At 44.8% G+C, this 19,087-nt stretch overlaps 3 protein-coding genes across 3 annotated transcripts in view; all 3 read right to left on the reverse strand.

Annotated features, from left to right (window-relative positions):
• Positions 1-2,691: 2,691 nt before the first annotated feature.
• Positions 2,692-15,206, reverse strand: LOC307029773 (olfactory receptor 51L1-like; the record flags this gene model as incomplete). The annotated part of the gene is made up of 4 exons (XM_079665856.1): positions 15,079-15,206; positions 4,480-4,564; positions 3,778-3,818; positions 2,692-3,635 (listed from the first exon to the last, which is right to left on the reverse strand). Exon 4 carries the CDS (start codon positions 3,631-3,633, stop codon positions 2,692-2,694), a length of 942 nt encoding a protein of 313 aa, XP_079521982.1. The 5' UTR covers positions 3,634-3,635; positions 3,778-3,818; positions 4,480-4,564; positions 15,079-15,206.
• On the reverse strand, positions 6,407-8,976 carry LOC307030396 (E3 SUMO-protein ligase ZBED1-like). The gene is made up of 2 exons (XM_079666770.1): positions 7,561-8,976; positions 6,407-7,391 (listed from the first exon to the last, which is right to left on the reverse strand). The coding sequence occupies exons 1-2, from the start codon at positions 8,791-8,793 to the stop codon at positions 6,846-6,848; spliced, it is 1,779 nt and encodes a 592-aa protein (XP_079522896.1). The 5' UTR covers positions 8,794-8,976; the 3' UTR covers positions 6,407-6,845.
• Positions 15,207-15,696: 490 nt separating the features above from the next.
• Positions 15,697-19,087, reverse strand: part of LOC307029774 (olfactory receptor 51I2-like) — a gene marked incomplete at both ends in the record, with an annotated part of 7,488 nt that continues 4,097 nt past the window's right edge. Inside the window, 2 exons of the mRNA XM_079665857.1 lie at positions 15,697-16,640; positions 16,952-16,988. Coding sequence (XP_079521983.1) covers positions 15,697-16,640; positions 16,952-16,988 — 981 coding nt within the window. The remainder of the gene's footprint in view (positions 16,641-16,951; positions 16,989-19,087) is intronic.

Consider the following 19,087-nt stretch of genomic DNA (forward strand, 5'->3'; position numbering starts at 1 on the left):
TTTATCAGTCTAACTCATTCTTGAAAATGACTCGGTTGGTAGTTTTGCAACGATGTCATCACTATCACTGACATGAGCCATCGTGAATTAAAGTATGCTAATTAGCTACTTCCGCCTAGCTTGACCCGTTGTTATAACACATGCATAAACTTAGCAGCGCAGCGGGCGAAACTTGTCATAAAGTCCGCGATAATAAAGCCCACCCATTTCGAGGGAAGATATGATTGGTGAATTGTACTGTCACTTGACATTACTCTCTCGTTGTTGTACTATAGCGGGCCCTCTGTGAATGTAAAGCAGGACCACCAATCAGCTCCTGTCTTGTGACTCGCAGAGATGAGCTTCTTTTCATTCTTTCAGTCCAGGCTGCAGCAGGAGGACCGAGCCTGTCTTATGAAACTGCCGGTAGAGCCATCAGCCATGTTTGGCCAGGAGGCCAGTGCCCTGCTGCAACAAGCTCAGGAGGCCCGCTGTTGTGCTCGGGAGATCTCCCGTACCTTTGGCCGCCGCCGGGTGGGCGTAGGTCATCAACCGCTCAAGCTGTATACCCTAGGCAACCCCCTGAGGACCTGAGGGACTACTTGGAAGACTCTAGGCGGAGCAGGCGAAGACAGGCAGGTCGGCGTGGTGGCAGGGCTCGGGGCCATGGTTCCCGGCAGCCGCAGCCTTCCTCCTGACGCCAGTAAGGACCCAGCCCTCGCATCACCACAGCCCGTCACATGGTTTGGAAAGCTCTGAGCACGGACCAGGAGGTGGTCTCAAACATGACCCAGGGTTACCTGCTTCAGTTTGCTCGGACTTCCCCCTATGGCGAGATCAGCAACGGTTTCGTCAGTGACGGACCCGCGGCACACAGAGGCGTTGCGGGTGGAGGTTTTCACCACCCTAGCGAAAGGTGCAGTCAGGGAGGTGTTGCCAGGGGATCGGCGGGCTGAGTTCTATTCCCGCTGTTTCCTCGTCCCCAAAAAGGATGGGAGACTAAGACCAATCCTGGTCCTCAGTGGCCTCAACCTGTTTCTCCGGCCCCTGAAGTTAAACATTTGACAATTCCCAGGGTGATGCAGGCAATCCAGGCAGGCGATAGGTTTGCCACCATAGACCTCAGGGACGCCTACTTTCAGATTCCCATCTGGGAGGGTCACAGGCGGTTCCTACAGTTCTGCGAAGACAAGATCTTCGAATTCTGTGTCCTCCCCTTTGGGATCTCGCTGGCCCCTCGCACCTTCACCAGGTGCATGGACGCGGTCCTTGGGCCTGCGGCGAGAAGGCTTCATCCGCTCCCTTTGGGGAGTTGGTTTTGCGTGTTAGCCAGCGCTAGATATTGTCTATGGTATCCCAATAGGTAACCCGGCTGTGAGTGGCCCGTGTGAGGGTGCCACTTGAACCTGTCAGTTGGCCTCGCATCCAGCAGGCTAGCTTGAGCGGCTCCTTAAACCCCTTTGATCACTGGCCTTAGCGTCTTGCGGGGCCAGTGAAGCTCTAGGTAGCGTCTTGCCCCTAAGCTTACAGAGGCCGAAGAGAGCGTCTGGCTGTCCTGCCGGCTCAGGGGTTTTGTAAATACTCTACATTTGTATATATTTCGTTTGTAGCACGGGCTTGGGCCCATCGGGTTGTGTATGTGGTTGGACCACTGGTGATGGTCATCTGCCAGCCAGAGGTGAGCTGTTGAAAAGTCCATTGTATCTGGATAGGCCAGCTGTTAGGGAAATTCCCTGAAAGTTGTCTTTTTAATCAAATTAATAAAACTGGGACAACAGAAGCAATTTCCATACGTAATTATGTGGAAGGTAATATATCTTTGAAAATAAACATTCATTCAGAAAAACTGTCAGTTTGGTCCTAAAAGTGAATGTCAGGTTTCAGGCCCGCTTTTTGTGATATTATATTTGGTTATTTAGTGTTTATTCTACTTCTATCATAGATACATTACAATTGTTAATGCAAACCACTTTCTTTTAAAAACAGTAAATTCATACTAAACCTGCATGGAAAGTGACCAATCTTACTAACATTTCACAAAATATGTTCTTGCAAAAATAGTTTTGGACCAAAAACTGCAGATCTTTGTAATTTACTGTACGTATACCATTAAAGTTAAGGTAGGGGGCCAAACATAGAAGCTTGATAGTTTATTAATTCCCATAATCCTCAGCTGCACTGATAAGTATCTAATGTTAGCATGCTTCAAGGTTAAACTAATATGTTCCAAATGGCTAACAATAGCATTTCATTTAAGTAAAGGTGAAAAAGCAGGGACTCTCATGGCTGTAGACTGTTGTTTATTGAATATATTACATCATCATTACATTGTCATTATAGTAACAAAGGGTGAATGCTTCACAACAACATATTAAAACACAATAACAACAGTATGTGGTGTAACATCACAATGCCTAACATACAGTACACCGGAATTCCTGTCAAATCTACTTTTTATGAGGATATGTTAAAAAAATACATTTTAATATTGACCTTAAATATGCATGAAGAGGCAGCACATAATGTGTTCTAACTTTAAATCTATTACATTTAACAGAATAGTGATATTTTAACATTTGAGGGAAATTCAAGCCAAATCAAGTTAAATCAAGCATATACAATATTGTTGTTGTGCTTTATGTTGATCTCTATCTAATCATGTAACCCTTTAAATAATAGGAAACCTAATCTAACATGGTCAACATACTCCTTTTATATTTCAGCAGCAGGACCCTTCTTCAGAAATCTTAACACGACTCCTTTGATTTGAGGCAGACCCAGGCCATACACTATCGGGTTATTGAGGGGGGGAATGATCAGATACGCTAAAGACAAAATAACTGCGATGCTTGGATTCAGTTGATCAGCCTCAAATCGAGTCAGAGACAGCTCGCAGAAGAGAGAGATGGAGTAGGTCAAAAAGGACACGATGTGAGGCAGGCAGGTTTGTAAAGCCTTTCCTCTGAATTCGGACGATCTCCTGCTGCAGACCAGCAGAATCCGTAGATATGTGTACAGGACGAAGAATAGGGGGATGATGATGCCGGTCACCACGAGAAACTGACCAGCTATGTTGTTCAGAGTGGTGTCCACACAGGAGAGCTGCACCACAGGCCAGTTAGAGCAGAAAATCCGGTTCAGTTTATTTCCACACAGCGGTAATATAACAGTAAGATAGAGTAAGAAGCCAATAACACACACTGGGTAGAAAACAGCAACGAGCATAAGAACCTGCACCCATTTGAAGGTCATTTTACTGTGGTAGTGTAAGGGCTGACAGATAGCAATGAACCTATCGTAGGCCATGATGGTGAGGATGGTCAGCTCACAGGAAGCATAGGTGTAAATAACATACACCTGAATAAAGCATAATGGACGTGAGACCAAATGAGAGTCAGAGAGGATGTCCTGCAGGAACCTGGGGAAGAACCCAGCTGAGCCATACAGAGAGTTTACACACAGACAGCTGATGAAAATATACATGGGCTGATGCAGAGACTTCTCCAGGAACACTGCCTGAATAATGACCATGTTAGCAGAGACTATAGTTACATAGGTGAACAGACACAAGATGAAGAACAGGTATCTGAGGGGCCCAAAGTCTGCAAACAGAGTGAACTGGAAGTAGGGAGGGTTCAGGCTGCTGTTGCTCATGTCTGCACCAAAGAGAGGAACAATACAGGAACTGTTAATGAGATGTTGTTAGCTACATGTCAGATATTATACAAAATCAGCCTGCATGCAATCTCCAACAGTTGTATGTGAGCATGTTCAATATAACATCTGGGAAAGTCTCACCTCCACATACAGTAGTTCAGACTTATTCAGGCTCTCTGTATCTATGAAGAAAGGGGGAATATAAATGCACAATAAAGGAAATGTTCAGAGTAAAATGTCGTAATTCAACACAGACAGTAATACAAAAACACAATAAGCCTGAGTGCATGTGAAATACAACCTTCCTAACTCTTGTACTTGACAATATTGAATTTAAGTTCAGGTAGCTGGAGAAGAGAAGCACACAGATGAAGGGCAGGGAAAAAGTCTCATAAACCACATGAACCACCAACATGGTCATTCACATTGATTTAAACATTGTTTCACACTCGTACACATTGCTTCCTTCATGTTTGCAAGTCAGCCTAAACAGAGAACACATTCATAGAAAGAACAAGAGTTATAGAAAGGAGAAGCAAGACTTAAGGAAAGGTCACAAGCAGACAATAATCAATATAATCTCATTTGAAGTAAGTCAAATATAAGTGAGAATATATTCTTTCCTTATGTTAAATAAATATATGTGCACACATACTTGCATGCAGAAGCAGTACACACATGTATACAGTATGATTATCTACCTGTGTCAAGGTACTAACAATAAAACAATGTATGTTACTCAATATTCAAATATTAATATGAATACAGAATCAGCCTGCATGCATGTGAATTGTAAAATCTCCTAGGGTTGTACGTGACACTATTGTGCTAGGAATATCTCACCTCCACATACACTACATGCAGCAAAGACCTGGCATGTCTCAGTGATTCAAACAGGAGTTCACAGACTTACTCAGGCTTTCTGTATCTGGATAAAAGGAGGGAATATAAATGCAACATGTCCTAATTCAACACATACAATACTAAAAACCACAATAACCTGCATGCATGTGAACGGCTAACGTTCACAGCTGGACCTGACAATAGGAAATATAAGTTCCAAGTAACTGAAGAAGTGATGTACACAAACTAAGACCTTCTCATAAACTACATGCGCCACAATCCTGCCATCTCTCAGTTATTCAAACAGTATTTCACTCACATTTCAAATGTTTGTGTTTGCACCTAAAGCAAAAAGAGAGATGCATTCAAAGACCAACCGGTGAAGGAAAGGAGAGGAAGACCTGAAAGAAAGGCTAAACGTGCCCCAGCCAGCATATAGCATCATCACATTGAAGGATAATGGAAGTGAGAATAATCCGTAGCATATACACTATGTTAATCAATGCTGTTAAAAGCTCTCATAAAAATAACATATTCAATGAATTCAACACTCTCAGAACATCAGTAAATATAAATACACTCATACAGAATCATTATTGACTAACTGACTCCATGCCTGAAAGTGTGGGAACATTTAGATATGTTATACTTTTGTTCAGATCAGCACCATAACCTTGAAAGCATTCAATATAATGAGGACAACTATTAAAGAGAATAGTTAGACAACCGAAACAACCATCAACAATTACGTTTTAAGATTCAACGTGCAGTACGAACAGAAACACAGCGTGTGTGACTCAGCTTGTTAGTGAGAGCTTTGACATGATGAGAGGAAGCCCCCTCCCCTGTAATGACCCACTCTGAAGAAGCTGGACACTTTAAGTTTGTCTGCTGCTAGGATGCAAACGTTACATCATATTACTGAGAGGCAAACACCTGTGTGTGTGTGTGTGTGTGTGTGTGTGTGTGTGTGTGTGTGTGTGTGTGTGTGTGTGTGAGAGAGTGTGAGTGTGAGTGTGAGAGAGAGAGAGAGAGAGAGAGAGAGACTTTACAGCATGTGTGTGCCCCCCCCGTGGTAAATGATTGACCCCCCATTCGATTTGTTCTGGAGCCGACCCTGCTGTTAGGTCTAGTACGGTCTCCCTTGGAGGTCGTAGGGGGGGGTTGTAGTGTGGTGTGAAAGTGGTTAGAGCTATTAGCTTGGGAGCACGCCGAGGCTGCGGGTGGAGTTGCCGATTTTTTCGGTTGCTTCGCCGAGCTTACGGTATTTAGTGCGTAAGTACTAGGGATGGGCATTTTAAGAAATCTCTTTAATCGATCATCGTGAGACGTTAACGATCAATTATCGATTAATCGTTAACATTTATACCCGTCAAAAAAACTGTATGACGTATTGTAACGTCCACCCGGACAGGTCGGAATGACGAGCGAAGCGTATACAATCTTAACAGCTTTATTGCGGTTACAGGAAGGGTCACTGTGGGCCGGGACCACGCCAAAACAACCAAAAACAACAAACCGCTCAACAACGTGCTGCTCTTCTTTTTTTTTATTTTTTATAAACTTTATTTTAAATTATTAGGGCAGTACATTTTATAAATATACAAGTTACATTAATAATACATACATCACTTCCTCTCCCTAACATGCAGCCTTTCTCACCCACACGCACGCGCCCACACAGACACGCACTCAAAAAGCCCTCTGCTCTCCACCCCGCCCCTAACTGCTCTCCTCACAGAAGCCTGACCATAAAACAACCGTTAACAGAACACGTGAACATTAATGCAGGTCGATACAGAATAACAGAAGTGAGAAACTCACTTTTATGTTTATTTAAATGTGCAAATGTTAAACAAAAGAAATATCCCCGACGCCTCCGCGACATTAAAAAAATAAGAGCCAGTGTTCTTAAAATAAACAAAAACAAAATAAATACAATTCCGCCTCTTTTAGACATAAAACATTAACTAACAATAGTATAATGAGAAACTCCTGTGTTTAAATGTGCAAACAATAAACAAAAGAAATGTCGCGGAGGCGTCGGGGATATTAACAAAATAAGAGCCAGTGTTCTCAAACAAAATAAATACAATTCCGCCTATTTTAGACATAAAACATTAACTAACAATAGTATCAGAAACTCACTTCTGTGTTTAAATGTGCAAACAATAAACAAAACAAATGTCGGAGGCGTCGGGGATATTAACAAAATAAGAGCCAGTGTTCTCAAACAAAATAAATACAATTCCGCCTATTTTAGATATAAAACTTTAACTAACAATAGTAAACACAAAACAATAACACGTTATAGGCCTCGGTCTGACTAAAGGCTACGGTGGTTAGGAGGCTATAGCTTACTTAACCTACTGGTTTTTGTTGAGGAAAATTAGCATGTTAACATGCTCGGGGGTGAGACGTGAACGGAGCCGAGTGACGGTCAGTCCAGCGGCTGAAAAGACCCGCTCTGACGGGACCGAGGTGGCGGGGATGCAGAGATAGCGTCTAGCTAATTTAGCCAGCCTGGGAAACTTTCCACCGTTCACTTTCCACCAATCAGTCGGGCTGCACTCCAGAGGTGGGGGTATGTCCCTCAGAAAGTTCTGAGTCTCTGTTTCAATGCCAGTGTCCTGTGGGGTAGATGAGTATTGCTCCCCCAGGAGAAGTGCCATCGCAGAAACGTGCGTAGTGGCAGTGACAGTTGTGGGACTTCCCCGGCATGACAACACCGCCTCCTCTCTCCCAGTCTGTGAGATAGCCGCCTCACCTGCATCAATTGCCTCTCCCAGTTCAACCAGTTTAGCATTAGCAATTAGTCTCTGTGGTGGCGAAAGAAAGCTCAAATGCTTGTGACGGGGATCCAGCATGGATGCAATCATTGGGGCGGATGTCACAAACTCGTCAGACCAAACCTGTATAAATAAATTATAGAAAAATGTCGGATGATCGATAAAAAACGTTTGAAAATATGCCATATCTAAATAAGCAAAGCACATAAGCGACATTTAGCTATGCCTATGTCAGTCTCGTCATCAGCGGCTATTTATTATGAGTGTCATGTCAACTAATTAGTTAGTTTACCTTCATTCTGTTGCTGAGGGAGGACTTCACTTTGGTCTTGAATTCGGTTACTCTGGTCTCGTCTCCTTCTCTCCGCATGAGATGGGTGTTGATGAGGCTGAAGCTTACTGGATAAATGTTTGAGATGGAGACGTCCTTCTCGGCAGACATGGCAGTTGTGACACACTTAAGTGCTGCTAACACAGGCTGTGCGTCCTCCATGAGCCGCCAGTGCTCATCCTTCAGCTCCAGGACCCTGGCATCTTGAAGCTTGGTCAGGGTTCTGTCCGAGAGGACAGCAACAACAGCCCAGCGCTGCTCCACAAGTCGCTCAAACATCTCACAGACTGAGTTCCACCGTGTTTTGCACGATTGAATAAGCCGGTGGGTGGCGAGGCCCATTTGCTCCTGCTTCTCCTTAAGCGCATTGGTTGCCACAGTGCTGTGATTAAAGTGGCTAACGAGTTTACCAGCTGCAGAGATGACCCGATGCAGGTATAGAGCAAACCCGTCATTTATGGCTAATTGGAGAGTATGTGCAAAGCAAGCAACAGACACCCAGCTGACTCTGGTGGGATTGTTGGCAGCCGTAATGTTGGCCGCGTTGTCGTGGACGCAGGCGATAACTCTGGCTTCAAATCCCCACTGCTCTACAGCTTCATTCATCTTCTCAGCGAGAAGGTCGGCAGTATGCCGGCCTGGAAGGCTTTCAGTGAGCAGGACCGCTGAATTCATTTGCCAGTTGTCGCAAATGTAGTGGCATGTGATAGTGATGTAGCTCTCCGCTGTTAAAGCGGTCCAACAGTCTGTTGTTATAGCAACACTAGCTGCTGTGGCTAACTTGTTTAGGAGCTCCTGTTTTCGCTCCTTGTAGTGGGTTTCTATGACCCTGGTGATAGTGCGCCGTGAGGGAATCTGATACGCTGGTTCAAGTAAACTAACCACATCTCTAAATCCTTTCCCCTCGACGACACTTGTGGGGAAGATGTCCACTTCAATCATTTTGGCGATACTTTCTGTGATTTTCTCCGCCCGCTTCGCATCACAGCTCCTCCGGTTTAAAACTGAGGTGATGGTGGGCTGAACGGAGGATTCAGTGCCTCTTAACACGCTGGGATGAAGGCTCTTTAAGTGGTACATCATCGGAGTTGTTGTCGTGTTGTACTTGTAAACCGTGTCGCAGTGTATACAGTGAGCGGACTCGTTTTTTATCTCAAAATGGTCCCACACCGGACTTCGTTTCGCGCGCTTCATGTTGTTATCTTTGTGAGTGAGCAGCTCGCAGGAAGTTTTCTCTGCTGTCGCGACTCCTTACGCTATATCGCCCCCTGCTGGTAGGATGTTTTATTACCGATCATCGATAAGAAAAATACGAAATCGACAAAATCCTTAACGATCAATTATCGATCATCGATTAATCATGCCCATCCCTAGTAAGTACCCGCCATAACCAGCACCTGAAGACTAGCGGGGAGTTTAGCCAGTTACTCTGAGGCAGTTAGAGGGACAGGCCGCGGTAGCGTGTAGGCTGTGTAGTAGCGTGAGCGTGCCACACAGTGTTGTCATGATGGAGAGTTTGGAGGACTTTGTGAGAGCGCCTACAGAGGAGCTACTGGAGGGCTTCTCACGTGAGCAGCTGATCGGTGTTGCTGAACATTTCCGATTGGATGTTGGGGATAAAAGGATGAAGGAAAACATAAGAGGGATTGTTAGAGCAAATATGTTCCTGTTGTGCCTCAGTTTAATGAACGAGATCCAGATACATTTTTCTCCTTATTTGAGCGTGTGGCTGAGAGCAGAGAGTGGTCAGATGCTAATTGCACCTTATTGCTGCAGTGTGTGCTAACAGGTAGGGCCCAGGAAGCTTACTCTGCTTTAACGGTGGCTGACAGCAAAGTGTATCTAATGGTTAAAACTGCTGTGTTGAAGGCTTACGAGTTGGTCCCTGAGGTTTATCGACAGAGGTTTCGGTCCTGGGAGATGTCTAGCAGGCAGACACATGTTGAGTTTGCCAGGGATCTGGTTACCTCTTTCTGTAGGTGGTGTAACTCTTTGAAAGTGGATACGTATGTCGCATTATGTGAGTTGATGGTGTTGGAGCAATTTAAAAATTCTGTGCCCGGCCACATTGCGGTTTATATCAGCAAGCGTAAGGTGAAAACTGCTGCAGAGGTTGCTGCTCTGGCAGATGACTATGTGCTAACCAACGCACAGGGGCGGTCGCGACTTCAGGGTCCAGGATGAAGCTGGTATGTATCGTGCAGCAGGGAGATGGGAAGAGAACGCTAATCCGCACTGGGGTGAGCGTGAGATGCGAGGTCAGCCACAGGGTGATTCGGAAATCTGTCATTTCTGCAGGGAGAGAGGGCACTGGAAGGCTGACTGTCCCAAAGCTAAGGCTAGCAGGGGGAACTGTGTAGGCCAGTTTAACTCTGCTGCTTGTGCTGTGTCTGTGGTGCTGTTACCTGTTACCTGTCTCCCTGTCAGCAGATTAATGAGCCATGCGGGTGGAAGGACCCACTGTTTTCTGCATCTGTGTCAACCGGATACGTGTCATTGGTGGGAAGTGATATCAGCGTGCCGGTAAAGATTTTGAGAGGCATCGTATGACTCATACATTCTGAGCTCTGTGTTACCGTTTTCGGACAAATCTGGAACTGGGGATTTTGTCCGGATGCGAGGTATGGGAATGAATGTTGTGCCTGTTCCTCTGCATTCTGTTGTGCTTAACTCAGGTCTGGTGCAGGGTGAGGTCGCCATGGGGGTCCGTCCTGTAATGCCAAGTGGTGGTGTGGATGTTATCCTGGGTAACGGCCTGGCCTGTCATCTTCACCTACTGTGACTGTTAAGGCAGAGGAGAATGCCAAGTGCTCTCCTGCAGTGTTTGTGGCTTGCTCTGTGACCCGGGCTGTGAGCCGTGGATGGTCTCCACCGAGGATGGAAATGGTGTCACCAGGGGTTGTCAGCTGCATGGGGGGTTGCTGGTCAGAAAGTGGGCCAGTGTATCCGATTGTGGTTCCTGTCAGGTTTCGCGAGGAGGTCCTCAGAAAAGCGCATGGGCAGTCGGGACATCTGGGCGTCCGTAGAACATGTGGTTACCTGTTACGGTATTTATTTTGGCCTGGGTTGAGGAGAGATGTGTCTCGGCATGTTGGATCATGTCACGCGTGTCGGACGGGTGGGCCAGTTCAGCAGCGACCTGGGGGTCAGGTCTTGGGTTTGTTGCCGTGGGCAAGGTTGTGGTTTCTGGAGGGACATTCCGGGTTCTTCCAGGTGCTGGGTCAAGGGACTGGCCAGAGTGGTTTTCTGTGCGTCAAAGCACTCTCATTAGGTCATTTTATCGACTATAAGCTTTATCAAAAGGAAGGTCTTAAGCGTACTCTTAAAACGGATAGGCTGTCGGCCGCCTGAACACAAACTGGAAGCTGATTCCACAAAAGTGGAGCTTGATAAGAAAAGGCTAGAAGGCCAGAGAAAAGAAGTGAGTTTTAAGTGTTGATTTAAAAAACCCTAATGTCTGGGCCGACCTCACGTTGAGGGGCAGAGTGTTCCAGAGCCTAGGGCCCGCTGCTGCGAAGGCTCGGTGCCCTCGGGTTTTTAGCCTGGTCTTGGGCACTACCAGCAGCAGCTGGTCAGCAGACTTTAAGGCTCTGGCTGGGGTGTAGCGATGGAGGAGTTCGGCTACATAGGCCGGAGCCAGCCCATTTAGGGCTTTGAAAACAACAAGCAACAGCGCTGATCAGGTCATTCTGAATCCTCGAGGACATGCCGGTAAAGAGTGTTGATGTGGCGAGGTGTGTGTGCAGGTCGCTGTCATATTCTGCCACGAAATCCAGCAACTCTATGTAATTCCCCTTGTTTGATGAAGTTACACTCTCATCGTGACCTCGGAGTGGCAACTCCTGCTTGCCCAAGTACACCACACAATTTATGAGGCGTTACAAAATTCCTTGGTTCCTCTTCACCTTTTCATTATGAGCGATGACATCCCGGCATTGTTGCTCATCCAGCTGGAGCCCTATCCTGGTGTCCCCAAATGTTTTAAGGCGAATAGTAGCTCTGAGGTGACCTGAAGCATTCAGAAAATCAGAATATCCATCTCTGGCCCATGACCCACTGTCCGCTCCAAAAAGCAAGCAATCCCAGCAGTAAAGCTTTGGTTCCCTGGTTGATCCGGTCATCCAGTTGTATCTGGCGTAATTGTCGATATTAAAATGCCTCTCGAACCGTTTGGTTTTTTGAACTAAATGAAGCCGTGGTGTTGCTCGCCCTTTGGTAAATAACTCCAATTTATCAGTCTAACTCATTCTTAGAAAATGACTCGGTTGGTAGTTTTGCAACGATGTCATCACTATCACTGACATGAGCCATCGTGAATTAACGTATGCTAATTAACTACTTCCGCCTAGCTTGACCCGTTGTTATAACACATGCATAAACTTAGCAGCGCAGCGGGCGAAACTTGTCATAAAGTCCGCGATAATAAAGCCCACCAATTTCGAGGGAAGATATAATTGGTCAATTGTACTGTCACTTGACATTACTCTCTCGTTGTTGTACTATAGCGGGCCTTCTGTGAATGTAAAGCAGGACCACCAATCAGCTCCTGTCTTGTGACTCGCAGAGATGAGCTTCTTTTCATTCTTTCAGTCCAGGCTGCAGCAGGAGGACCGAGCCTGTCTTATGAAACTGCCGGTAGAGCCATCAGCCATGTTTGGCCAGGAGGTCAGTGCCCTGCTGCAACAAGCCCAGGAGGCCCGCCGTTGTGCTCGGGAGATCTCCCGTACCTTTGGCCGGGGCCGGGGTGGGCGTAGGTCATCAACCGCTCAAGCTGTATACCCTAGGCAACCCCCTGAGGACCTGAGGGACTACTTGGAAGACTCTCGGCGGAGCAGGCGACGACAGGCAGGTCGGCGTGGTGGCAGGGCTCGGGGCCATGGTTCCCGGCAGCTGCAGCCTTCCTCCTGACGCCAGTAAGGACCCAGCCCTCGCATCACCACAGCCCATCACATGGTTTGGAAAGCTCGGAGCACGGACCAGGGTGTGGTCTCAAACATGACTAAGGGTTACCTGCTTCAGTTTGCTCGGACTTCCCCCTATGGCGAGATCAGCGACGGTTTCGTCAGTGATGGACCCGCGGCACACAGAGGCGTTGCGGGTGGAGGTTTCCACCACCCTAGCGAAAGGTGCAGTCAGGGAGGTGTTGCCAGGGGATCGGCGGGCTGAGTTCTATTCCCGCTGTTTCCTCGTCCCCAAAAAGGATGGGAGACTAAGACCAATCCTGGTCCTCAGTGGCCTCAACCTGTTTCTCCGGCCCCTGAAGTTAAACATTTGACAATTCCCAGGGTGATGCAGGCAATCCAGGCAGGCGATAGGTTTGCCACCATAGGCCTCAGGGACGCCTACTTTCAGATTCCCATCTGGGAGGGTCAAAGGCGGTTCCTACGGTTCTGCGAAGACAAGATCTTCGAATTCTGTGTCCTCCCCTTTGGGATCTCGCTGGCCCCTCGTACCTTCACCAGGTGCATGGACGCGGTCCTTGGGCCTGCGGCGAGAAGACTTCATACGCTCCCTTTGGGGAGTTGGTTTTGTGTGTTAGCCAGCGCTTGATATTGTCTATGGTTTCCCAATAGGTAACCCGGCTGTGAGTGGCCTGTGTGGGGGTGCCACTTGAACCTGTCAGTTGGCCTCGCATCCAGCAGGCTAGCTTGAGCGGCTCCTTAAACCCCTGTGATCACTGGCCTTAGCGTCTTGCGGGGCCAGTGAAGCTCTAGGTAGCGTCTTGCCCCTAAGCTTACAGAGGCCGAAGAGAGCGTCTGGCTGTCCTGCCGGCTCAGGGGTTTTGTAAATACTCTACATTTGTATATATTTCGTTTGTAGCACGGGCTTGGGCCCATCGGGTTGTGTATGTGGTTGGAGCACTGGTGATGGTCATCTGCCAGCCAGAGGTGAGCTGTTGAAAAGTCCATTGTATCTGGAGTAGGCCAGCAGTTAGTGAAATTCCCTGAAAGTTGTCTTGTTAATCAAATTAATAAAACTGGGACAACAGAAGCAATTTCCATACGTAATTACGTGCAAGGTAATATATCTTTGAAAATAAACATTCATTCAGAAAAACTGTCAGTTTGGTCCTAAAAGTGAATGTCAGGTTTCAGGCCCGCTTTTTGTGATATTATATTTGGTTATTTAGTGTTTATTCTACTTCTATCATAGATACATTACAATTGTTAATGCAAACCACTTTCTTTTAAAAACAGCAAATTCATACTAAACCTGCATGGAAAGTGACCAATCTTACTAACATTTCACAAAATATGTTCTTGCAAAAATAGTTTTGGACCAAAAACTGCCGATCTTTGTAATTTACTGTACGTATAACATTAAAGTTAAGGTAGGGGGCCAAACATAGAAGGCTTGATAGTTTATTAATTCCCATAATCCTCAGCTGCACTGATAATTATCTAATGTTAGCATGCTTCAAGGTTAAACTAACATGTTCCAAATGGCTAACAATAGCATTTCATTTCAGTAAAGGGGAAAAAGCAGGGACTCTCATGGCTGTAGACTGTTGTTTATTGAATATATTACATCATCATTACATTTTCATTATAGTAACAAAGGGTGAATGCTTCACAACAACATATTAAAACACAATAACAGCAGTATGTGGTGTAACATCACAATGCCTAACATACAGTACACCGGAATTCCTGTCAAATCTACTTTTTATGAGGATATGTTAAAAAATATATATTTTAATATTGACCTTAAATATGCATGAAGAGGCAGCACATAATGTGTTCTAACTTTAAACCTATTACATTTAACAGAATAGTGATATTTTAACATTTGAGGGAAATTCAAGCCAAATCAAGTTAAATCAAGCATATACAATATTGTTGTTGTGCTTTATGTTGATCTCTATCTAATCATGTATACCTTTAAATCAGTGGTCACCAACCTTTTAAAGCTCAAGATCACCGACCTCGGCCTAGGTGAAAGGCGAGATCTTCCTATTGCAGAATTGAGTGAAAAAGACGGCCCAGACAATGCTTCCAATTTGAGGCCCTTTATATCTGGCTAATTGTATCTGAATGACTGTTACAATGAAGGCTCCATAATCAGCTCACGGCATATAGGCAGTGGTAAAGTGCTATCGGGGGGCGGACCTCACCTCCTCAAGGGGGGTCCGGGGGGATGTTCCCCCGGGAAGATTTTTTTTTTAAATATTGAAGTTGAAAGCATCAATCTGGTGCACTTTGAGAGCAACATGAAGAGATCTATGGATACCTCTCTCAGCACAAATATGAAACAGAACTGTAAACAGATTTTCTTTTTCTTTATGGATATTTTACAAATCACATTAAACTGTATTCTTGTTTTACTGCCATATAGTAGGCAATTATTTCATACCTGTTTTTCATTTATTCTCTCATTGTTTGTATAACTATAATGATCATATGAAGGTGTGCCGCGGAAATAATCTTTTGAATAATTTGTGACAAAACTGTTCTAAACACTCAGAGTCCTTTAGCTCACCTGAGCCCCTCAGTCTGACAGGAGAGGACTCTCCTCCAGCTTGTTGTGGAAACAGCTCGTTATGTCCGTCAGTGCAGCTAGCTAACCAGATGCTAACATCACGGTCCCCGCTAGCACAGGTCCCTCTCTCTCCCTCTCTCCCTCACTCCCTCTCTCCCTCTTTATCACACTAAATGCGCTATCGCCACACACACACAGAGCCGAGCTTGAATGACACAAGCACACGTGTATTCCCATGCAACTCTCTGATTGGTCTGGTGTGTTGCCTCTGTTGCGTTCACTGAACACGGGAAATTACAGTCCTGCCGTCGTCTCTTGTGTCATGATGAGGTTCAAGTAAAGCACGGTTAATGTATTATATTATTGAGGTGTCTCAAATATACGTCAATCAAGTCGAACCTGCTAACAGGGTGGTGGATGATAGGTTTACATCTAAAAACGTATTTTTCAAACATTATTATTTTAATTTAATTTTTCTTTCTTTTGTTACTTTTTTTTTAACGGTCCACGATCTACCCGCACCACACTCGCGATCGACCGGTCGATCGCGATCGACTGGTTGGCGACCACTGCTTTAAATAATAGGAAACACAATCTACCATGGTCAACATATTCCTTTTATATTTCAGCAGCAGGACCCTTCTTCAGAAATCTTAACACGACTCCTTTGATTTGAGGCAGACCCAGGCCATACACTATAGGGTTATTGAGGGGGGGAATGATCAGATACGCTAAAGACAAAATAACTGTGATGCTTGGATTCAGTTGATCAGCCTCAAATCGAGTCAGAGACAGCTCGCAGAAGAGAGAGATGGAGTAGGTCAAAAAGGACACGATGTGAGGCAGGCAGGTTTGTAATGCCTTTCCTCTGAATTCAGACGATCTCCTCCTGCAGACCAGCAGAATCCGTAGATATGTGTACAGGACGAAGAACATGGGGATGATGATGCTGGTCACCATGAGAAACTGACCAGCTATGTTGTTCGGAGTGGTGTCCACACAGGAGAGCTGCACCACAGGCCAGTTAGAGCAGAAAATCCGGTTCAGTTTATTTCCACACAGCGGTAATTTAACACTAAGATAGAGACAGAAGCCCATCGTAAGCACTGGGTATAAAACAGCAACGAGCACAAGAACCTGTACCTTCTGAAACGTCATTTTACTGTGGTAGTGTAAGGGCTCACAGATAGCAATGAATCTATCGTAGGCCATGATGGTGAGGATGGTCAGCTCACAGGAAGCATAGGTGTAAATAACATACATCTGAATAAAGCATAATGGACGTGAGATCAAATGAGAGTCAGAGAGGATGTCCTGCAGGAACCTGGGGAAGAATCCAGCTGAGCCATACAGAGAGTTTACACACAGACAGCTGATGAACATATACATGGGCTGATGCAGAGACTTCTCCAGGAGCACTGCCTGAATAATGACCATGTTAGCAGAGACTATAGTTACATAGATGAACAGACACAAGATGAAGAACAGGTATCTGAGGGGCCCAAAGTCTGCAAACAGAGTCAACTGGAAGTAGGGAGGGTTCAGGCTGCTGTTGCTCATGTCTGCACCAAAGAGAGGAACAATACAGGAACTGTAAATGAGAACTTCTTAGCAACATGTCAGATATTATACAAAATCAGCCTGCATGCAATCTCCAACAGTTGTATGTGAGCATGTTAAATATAACATCTGGGAAAGTCTCACCTCCACATACAGTAGTTCAGACTTATTCAGGCTCTCTGTATCTGTGAAGAAAGGGGGAATATAAATGCACAATAAAGGAAATGTTCAGAGGAAAATGTCGTAATTCAACACCAACAGTAATACAAAAACACAATAAGCCTGAGTGCATGTGAATTACAACCTTCCTCACACTTGTTTTTGACAATATTGAATTTAAGTTCAGGTAGCTGGAGAAGAGAAGCACACAGATGAAGGGCAGGGAAAAAGTCTCATAAACCACATGAACCACCAACATGGTCATTGATTTAAACATTGTTTCACACTCGTACACATTGCTTCCTTCATGTTTGCAAGTCGGCCTAAACAGAGAACACATTCATAGAAAGAACAAGAGTTATAGAAAGGAGAAGCAAGACTTAAGGAAAGGTCACAAGCAGACAATAATCAATATAATCTCATTTGAAGTCAAATATAAGTGAGAATATATTCTTTCCTTATGTTAAATACATATATGTGCACACATACTTGCATGCAGAAGCAGTACACACATGTATACAGTATGATTATCTACCTGTGTCAAGGTACTAACAATAAAACAACATATGTTACTCAATATTCACATATTAATATGAATACAGAATCAGCATGCATGCATGCATGTGAATTGTAAAATCTCCTAGGGTTGTACGTGACACTATTGTGCTGGGAATATCTCACCTCCACATACACTACATGCAGCAAAGACCTGGCATGTCTCAGTGATTCAAACAGGGGTTCACAGACTTACTCAGGCTTTCTCTATCTGGATAAAAGGAGGGAATATAAATGCAACATGTCCTAATTCAACACATACAATACTAAAAACCACAATAACCTGCATGCATGTGAACGGCTAACGTTCACAGCTGGACCTGACAATAGGAAATATAAGTTCCAAGTAACTGAAGAAGTGATGTACACAAACTAAGACCTTCTCATAAACTACATGCGCCACAATCCTGCCATCTCTCAGTTATTCAAACAGTATTTCACTCACATTTCAAATGTTTGTGTTTGCACCTAAAGCAAAAAGAGAGATGCATTCAAAGACCAACCGGTGAAGGAAAGGAGAGGAAGACCTGAAAGAAAGGCTAAACGTGCCCCAGCCAGCATATAGCATCATCACATTGAAGGATAATGGAAGTGAGAATAATCCGTAGCATATACACTATGTTAATCAATGCTGTTAAAAGCTTGCATAAGAATAACATATTCAATGAATTCAACACTCTCAGAACATCAGTAAATATAAATACACTCATACAGAATCATTATTGACTAACTGACTCCATGCCTGAAAGTGTGGGAACATTTAGATATGTTATACTTTTGTTCAGATCAGCACCATAACCTTGAAAGCATTCAATATAATGAGGAGAACTATTAAAGAGAATAGTTAGACAACCGAAACAACCATCAACAATTACGTTTTAAGATTCAACGTGCAGTACGAACAGAAACACAGCGTGTGTGACTCAGCTTGTTAGTGAGAGCTTTGACATGATGAGAGGAAGCCCCCTCCCCTGTAATGACCCACTCTGAAGAAGCTGGACACTTTATGTTTGTCTGCTGCTAGGATGCAAACGTTACATCATATTACTGAGAGGCAAACACCTGTGTGTGTGTGTGTGTGTGTGTGTGTGTGTGTGTGTGTGTGTGTGTGTGTGTGTGTGTGTGTGTGTGTGTGTGTGTGTGTGTGTGTCTCAGTAACATGATGCAATGTATTCAGATGACATCAGTGTCCACAGAAGCTGATGTAATGAGGGTCTTTAGGGCCCCCTCGATTAAAGATGATCAATGAATCTGCAGAATATCTTCTTGAATGTTCCTGAGCTTTTGGTAAACATAGAGAAAATATGTATCTGTGGCCCTAAAGAGACCAGAAGGTGTTCCAAAGACAGGAAGAACACGAGGCAGTTTTCTATATGGCTCTTGTTTGGTGCTTTAATTCAAATCAGAGCTCGGTCAGAAAGGAAAAGCTCTGAGCTTTAAAAGAAAGGTCCACTTTCTGTTTGGTAGATCACCGTGGGAGCAGTTTTTGATTGAAGTTAGTCTGTAACACTGCACAGCATTTCCAAGTGTGGTCATCTCAAACATCCCTAAAACTTCAAGTTGACCTTCCACGATAACATGTGTGTGAGTTAATGATGACACACCAACCAAATGAGTTGACATATCATCAACATGAGTAATAAAGAGCCTTCACTTTTACACTCTAAGGTCAAAGAGGTCAAGATGTGGTGACATCGTTATCAGAAATGACCTAAAGTCATGTAACTGTGTGTGT

The sequence above is a fragment of the Notothenia rossii genome (genome assembly GCF_949606895.1).
Source record: "Notothenia rossii genome assembly, chromosome: 2".
In the NCBI taxonomy this organism is placed as follows: Eukaryota; Metazoa; Chordata; class Actinopteri; order Perciformes; family Nototheniidae; genus Notothenia; species Notothenia rossii.

Bases quoted from the DNA above. Each gene is read 5' to 3' on its own strand.
- LOC307030396 (XM_079666770.1), bottom strand. From the start codon at position 8,793: ATGAAGCGCGCGAAACGAAGTCCGGTGTGGGACCATTTTGAGATAAAA. The intron at 7,392-7,560 runs GTAAACTAACTA...TTATTTATACAG, and splicing joins CCCTCAGCAACAGAATGAAG to GTTTGGTCTGACGAGTTTGT.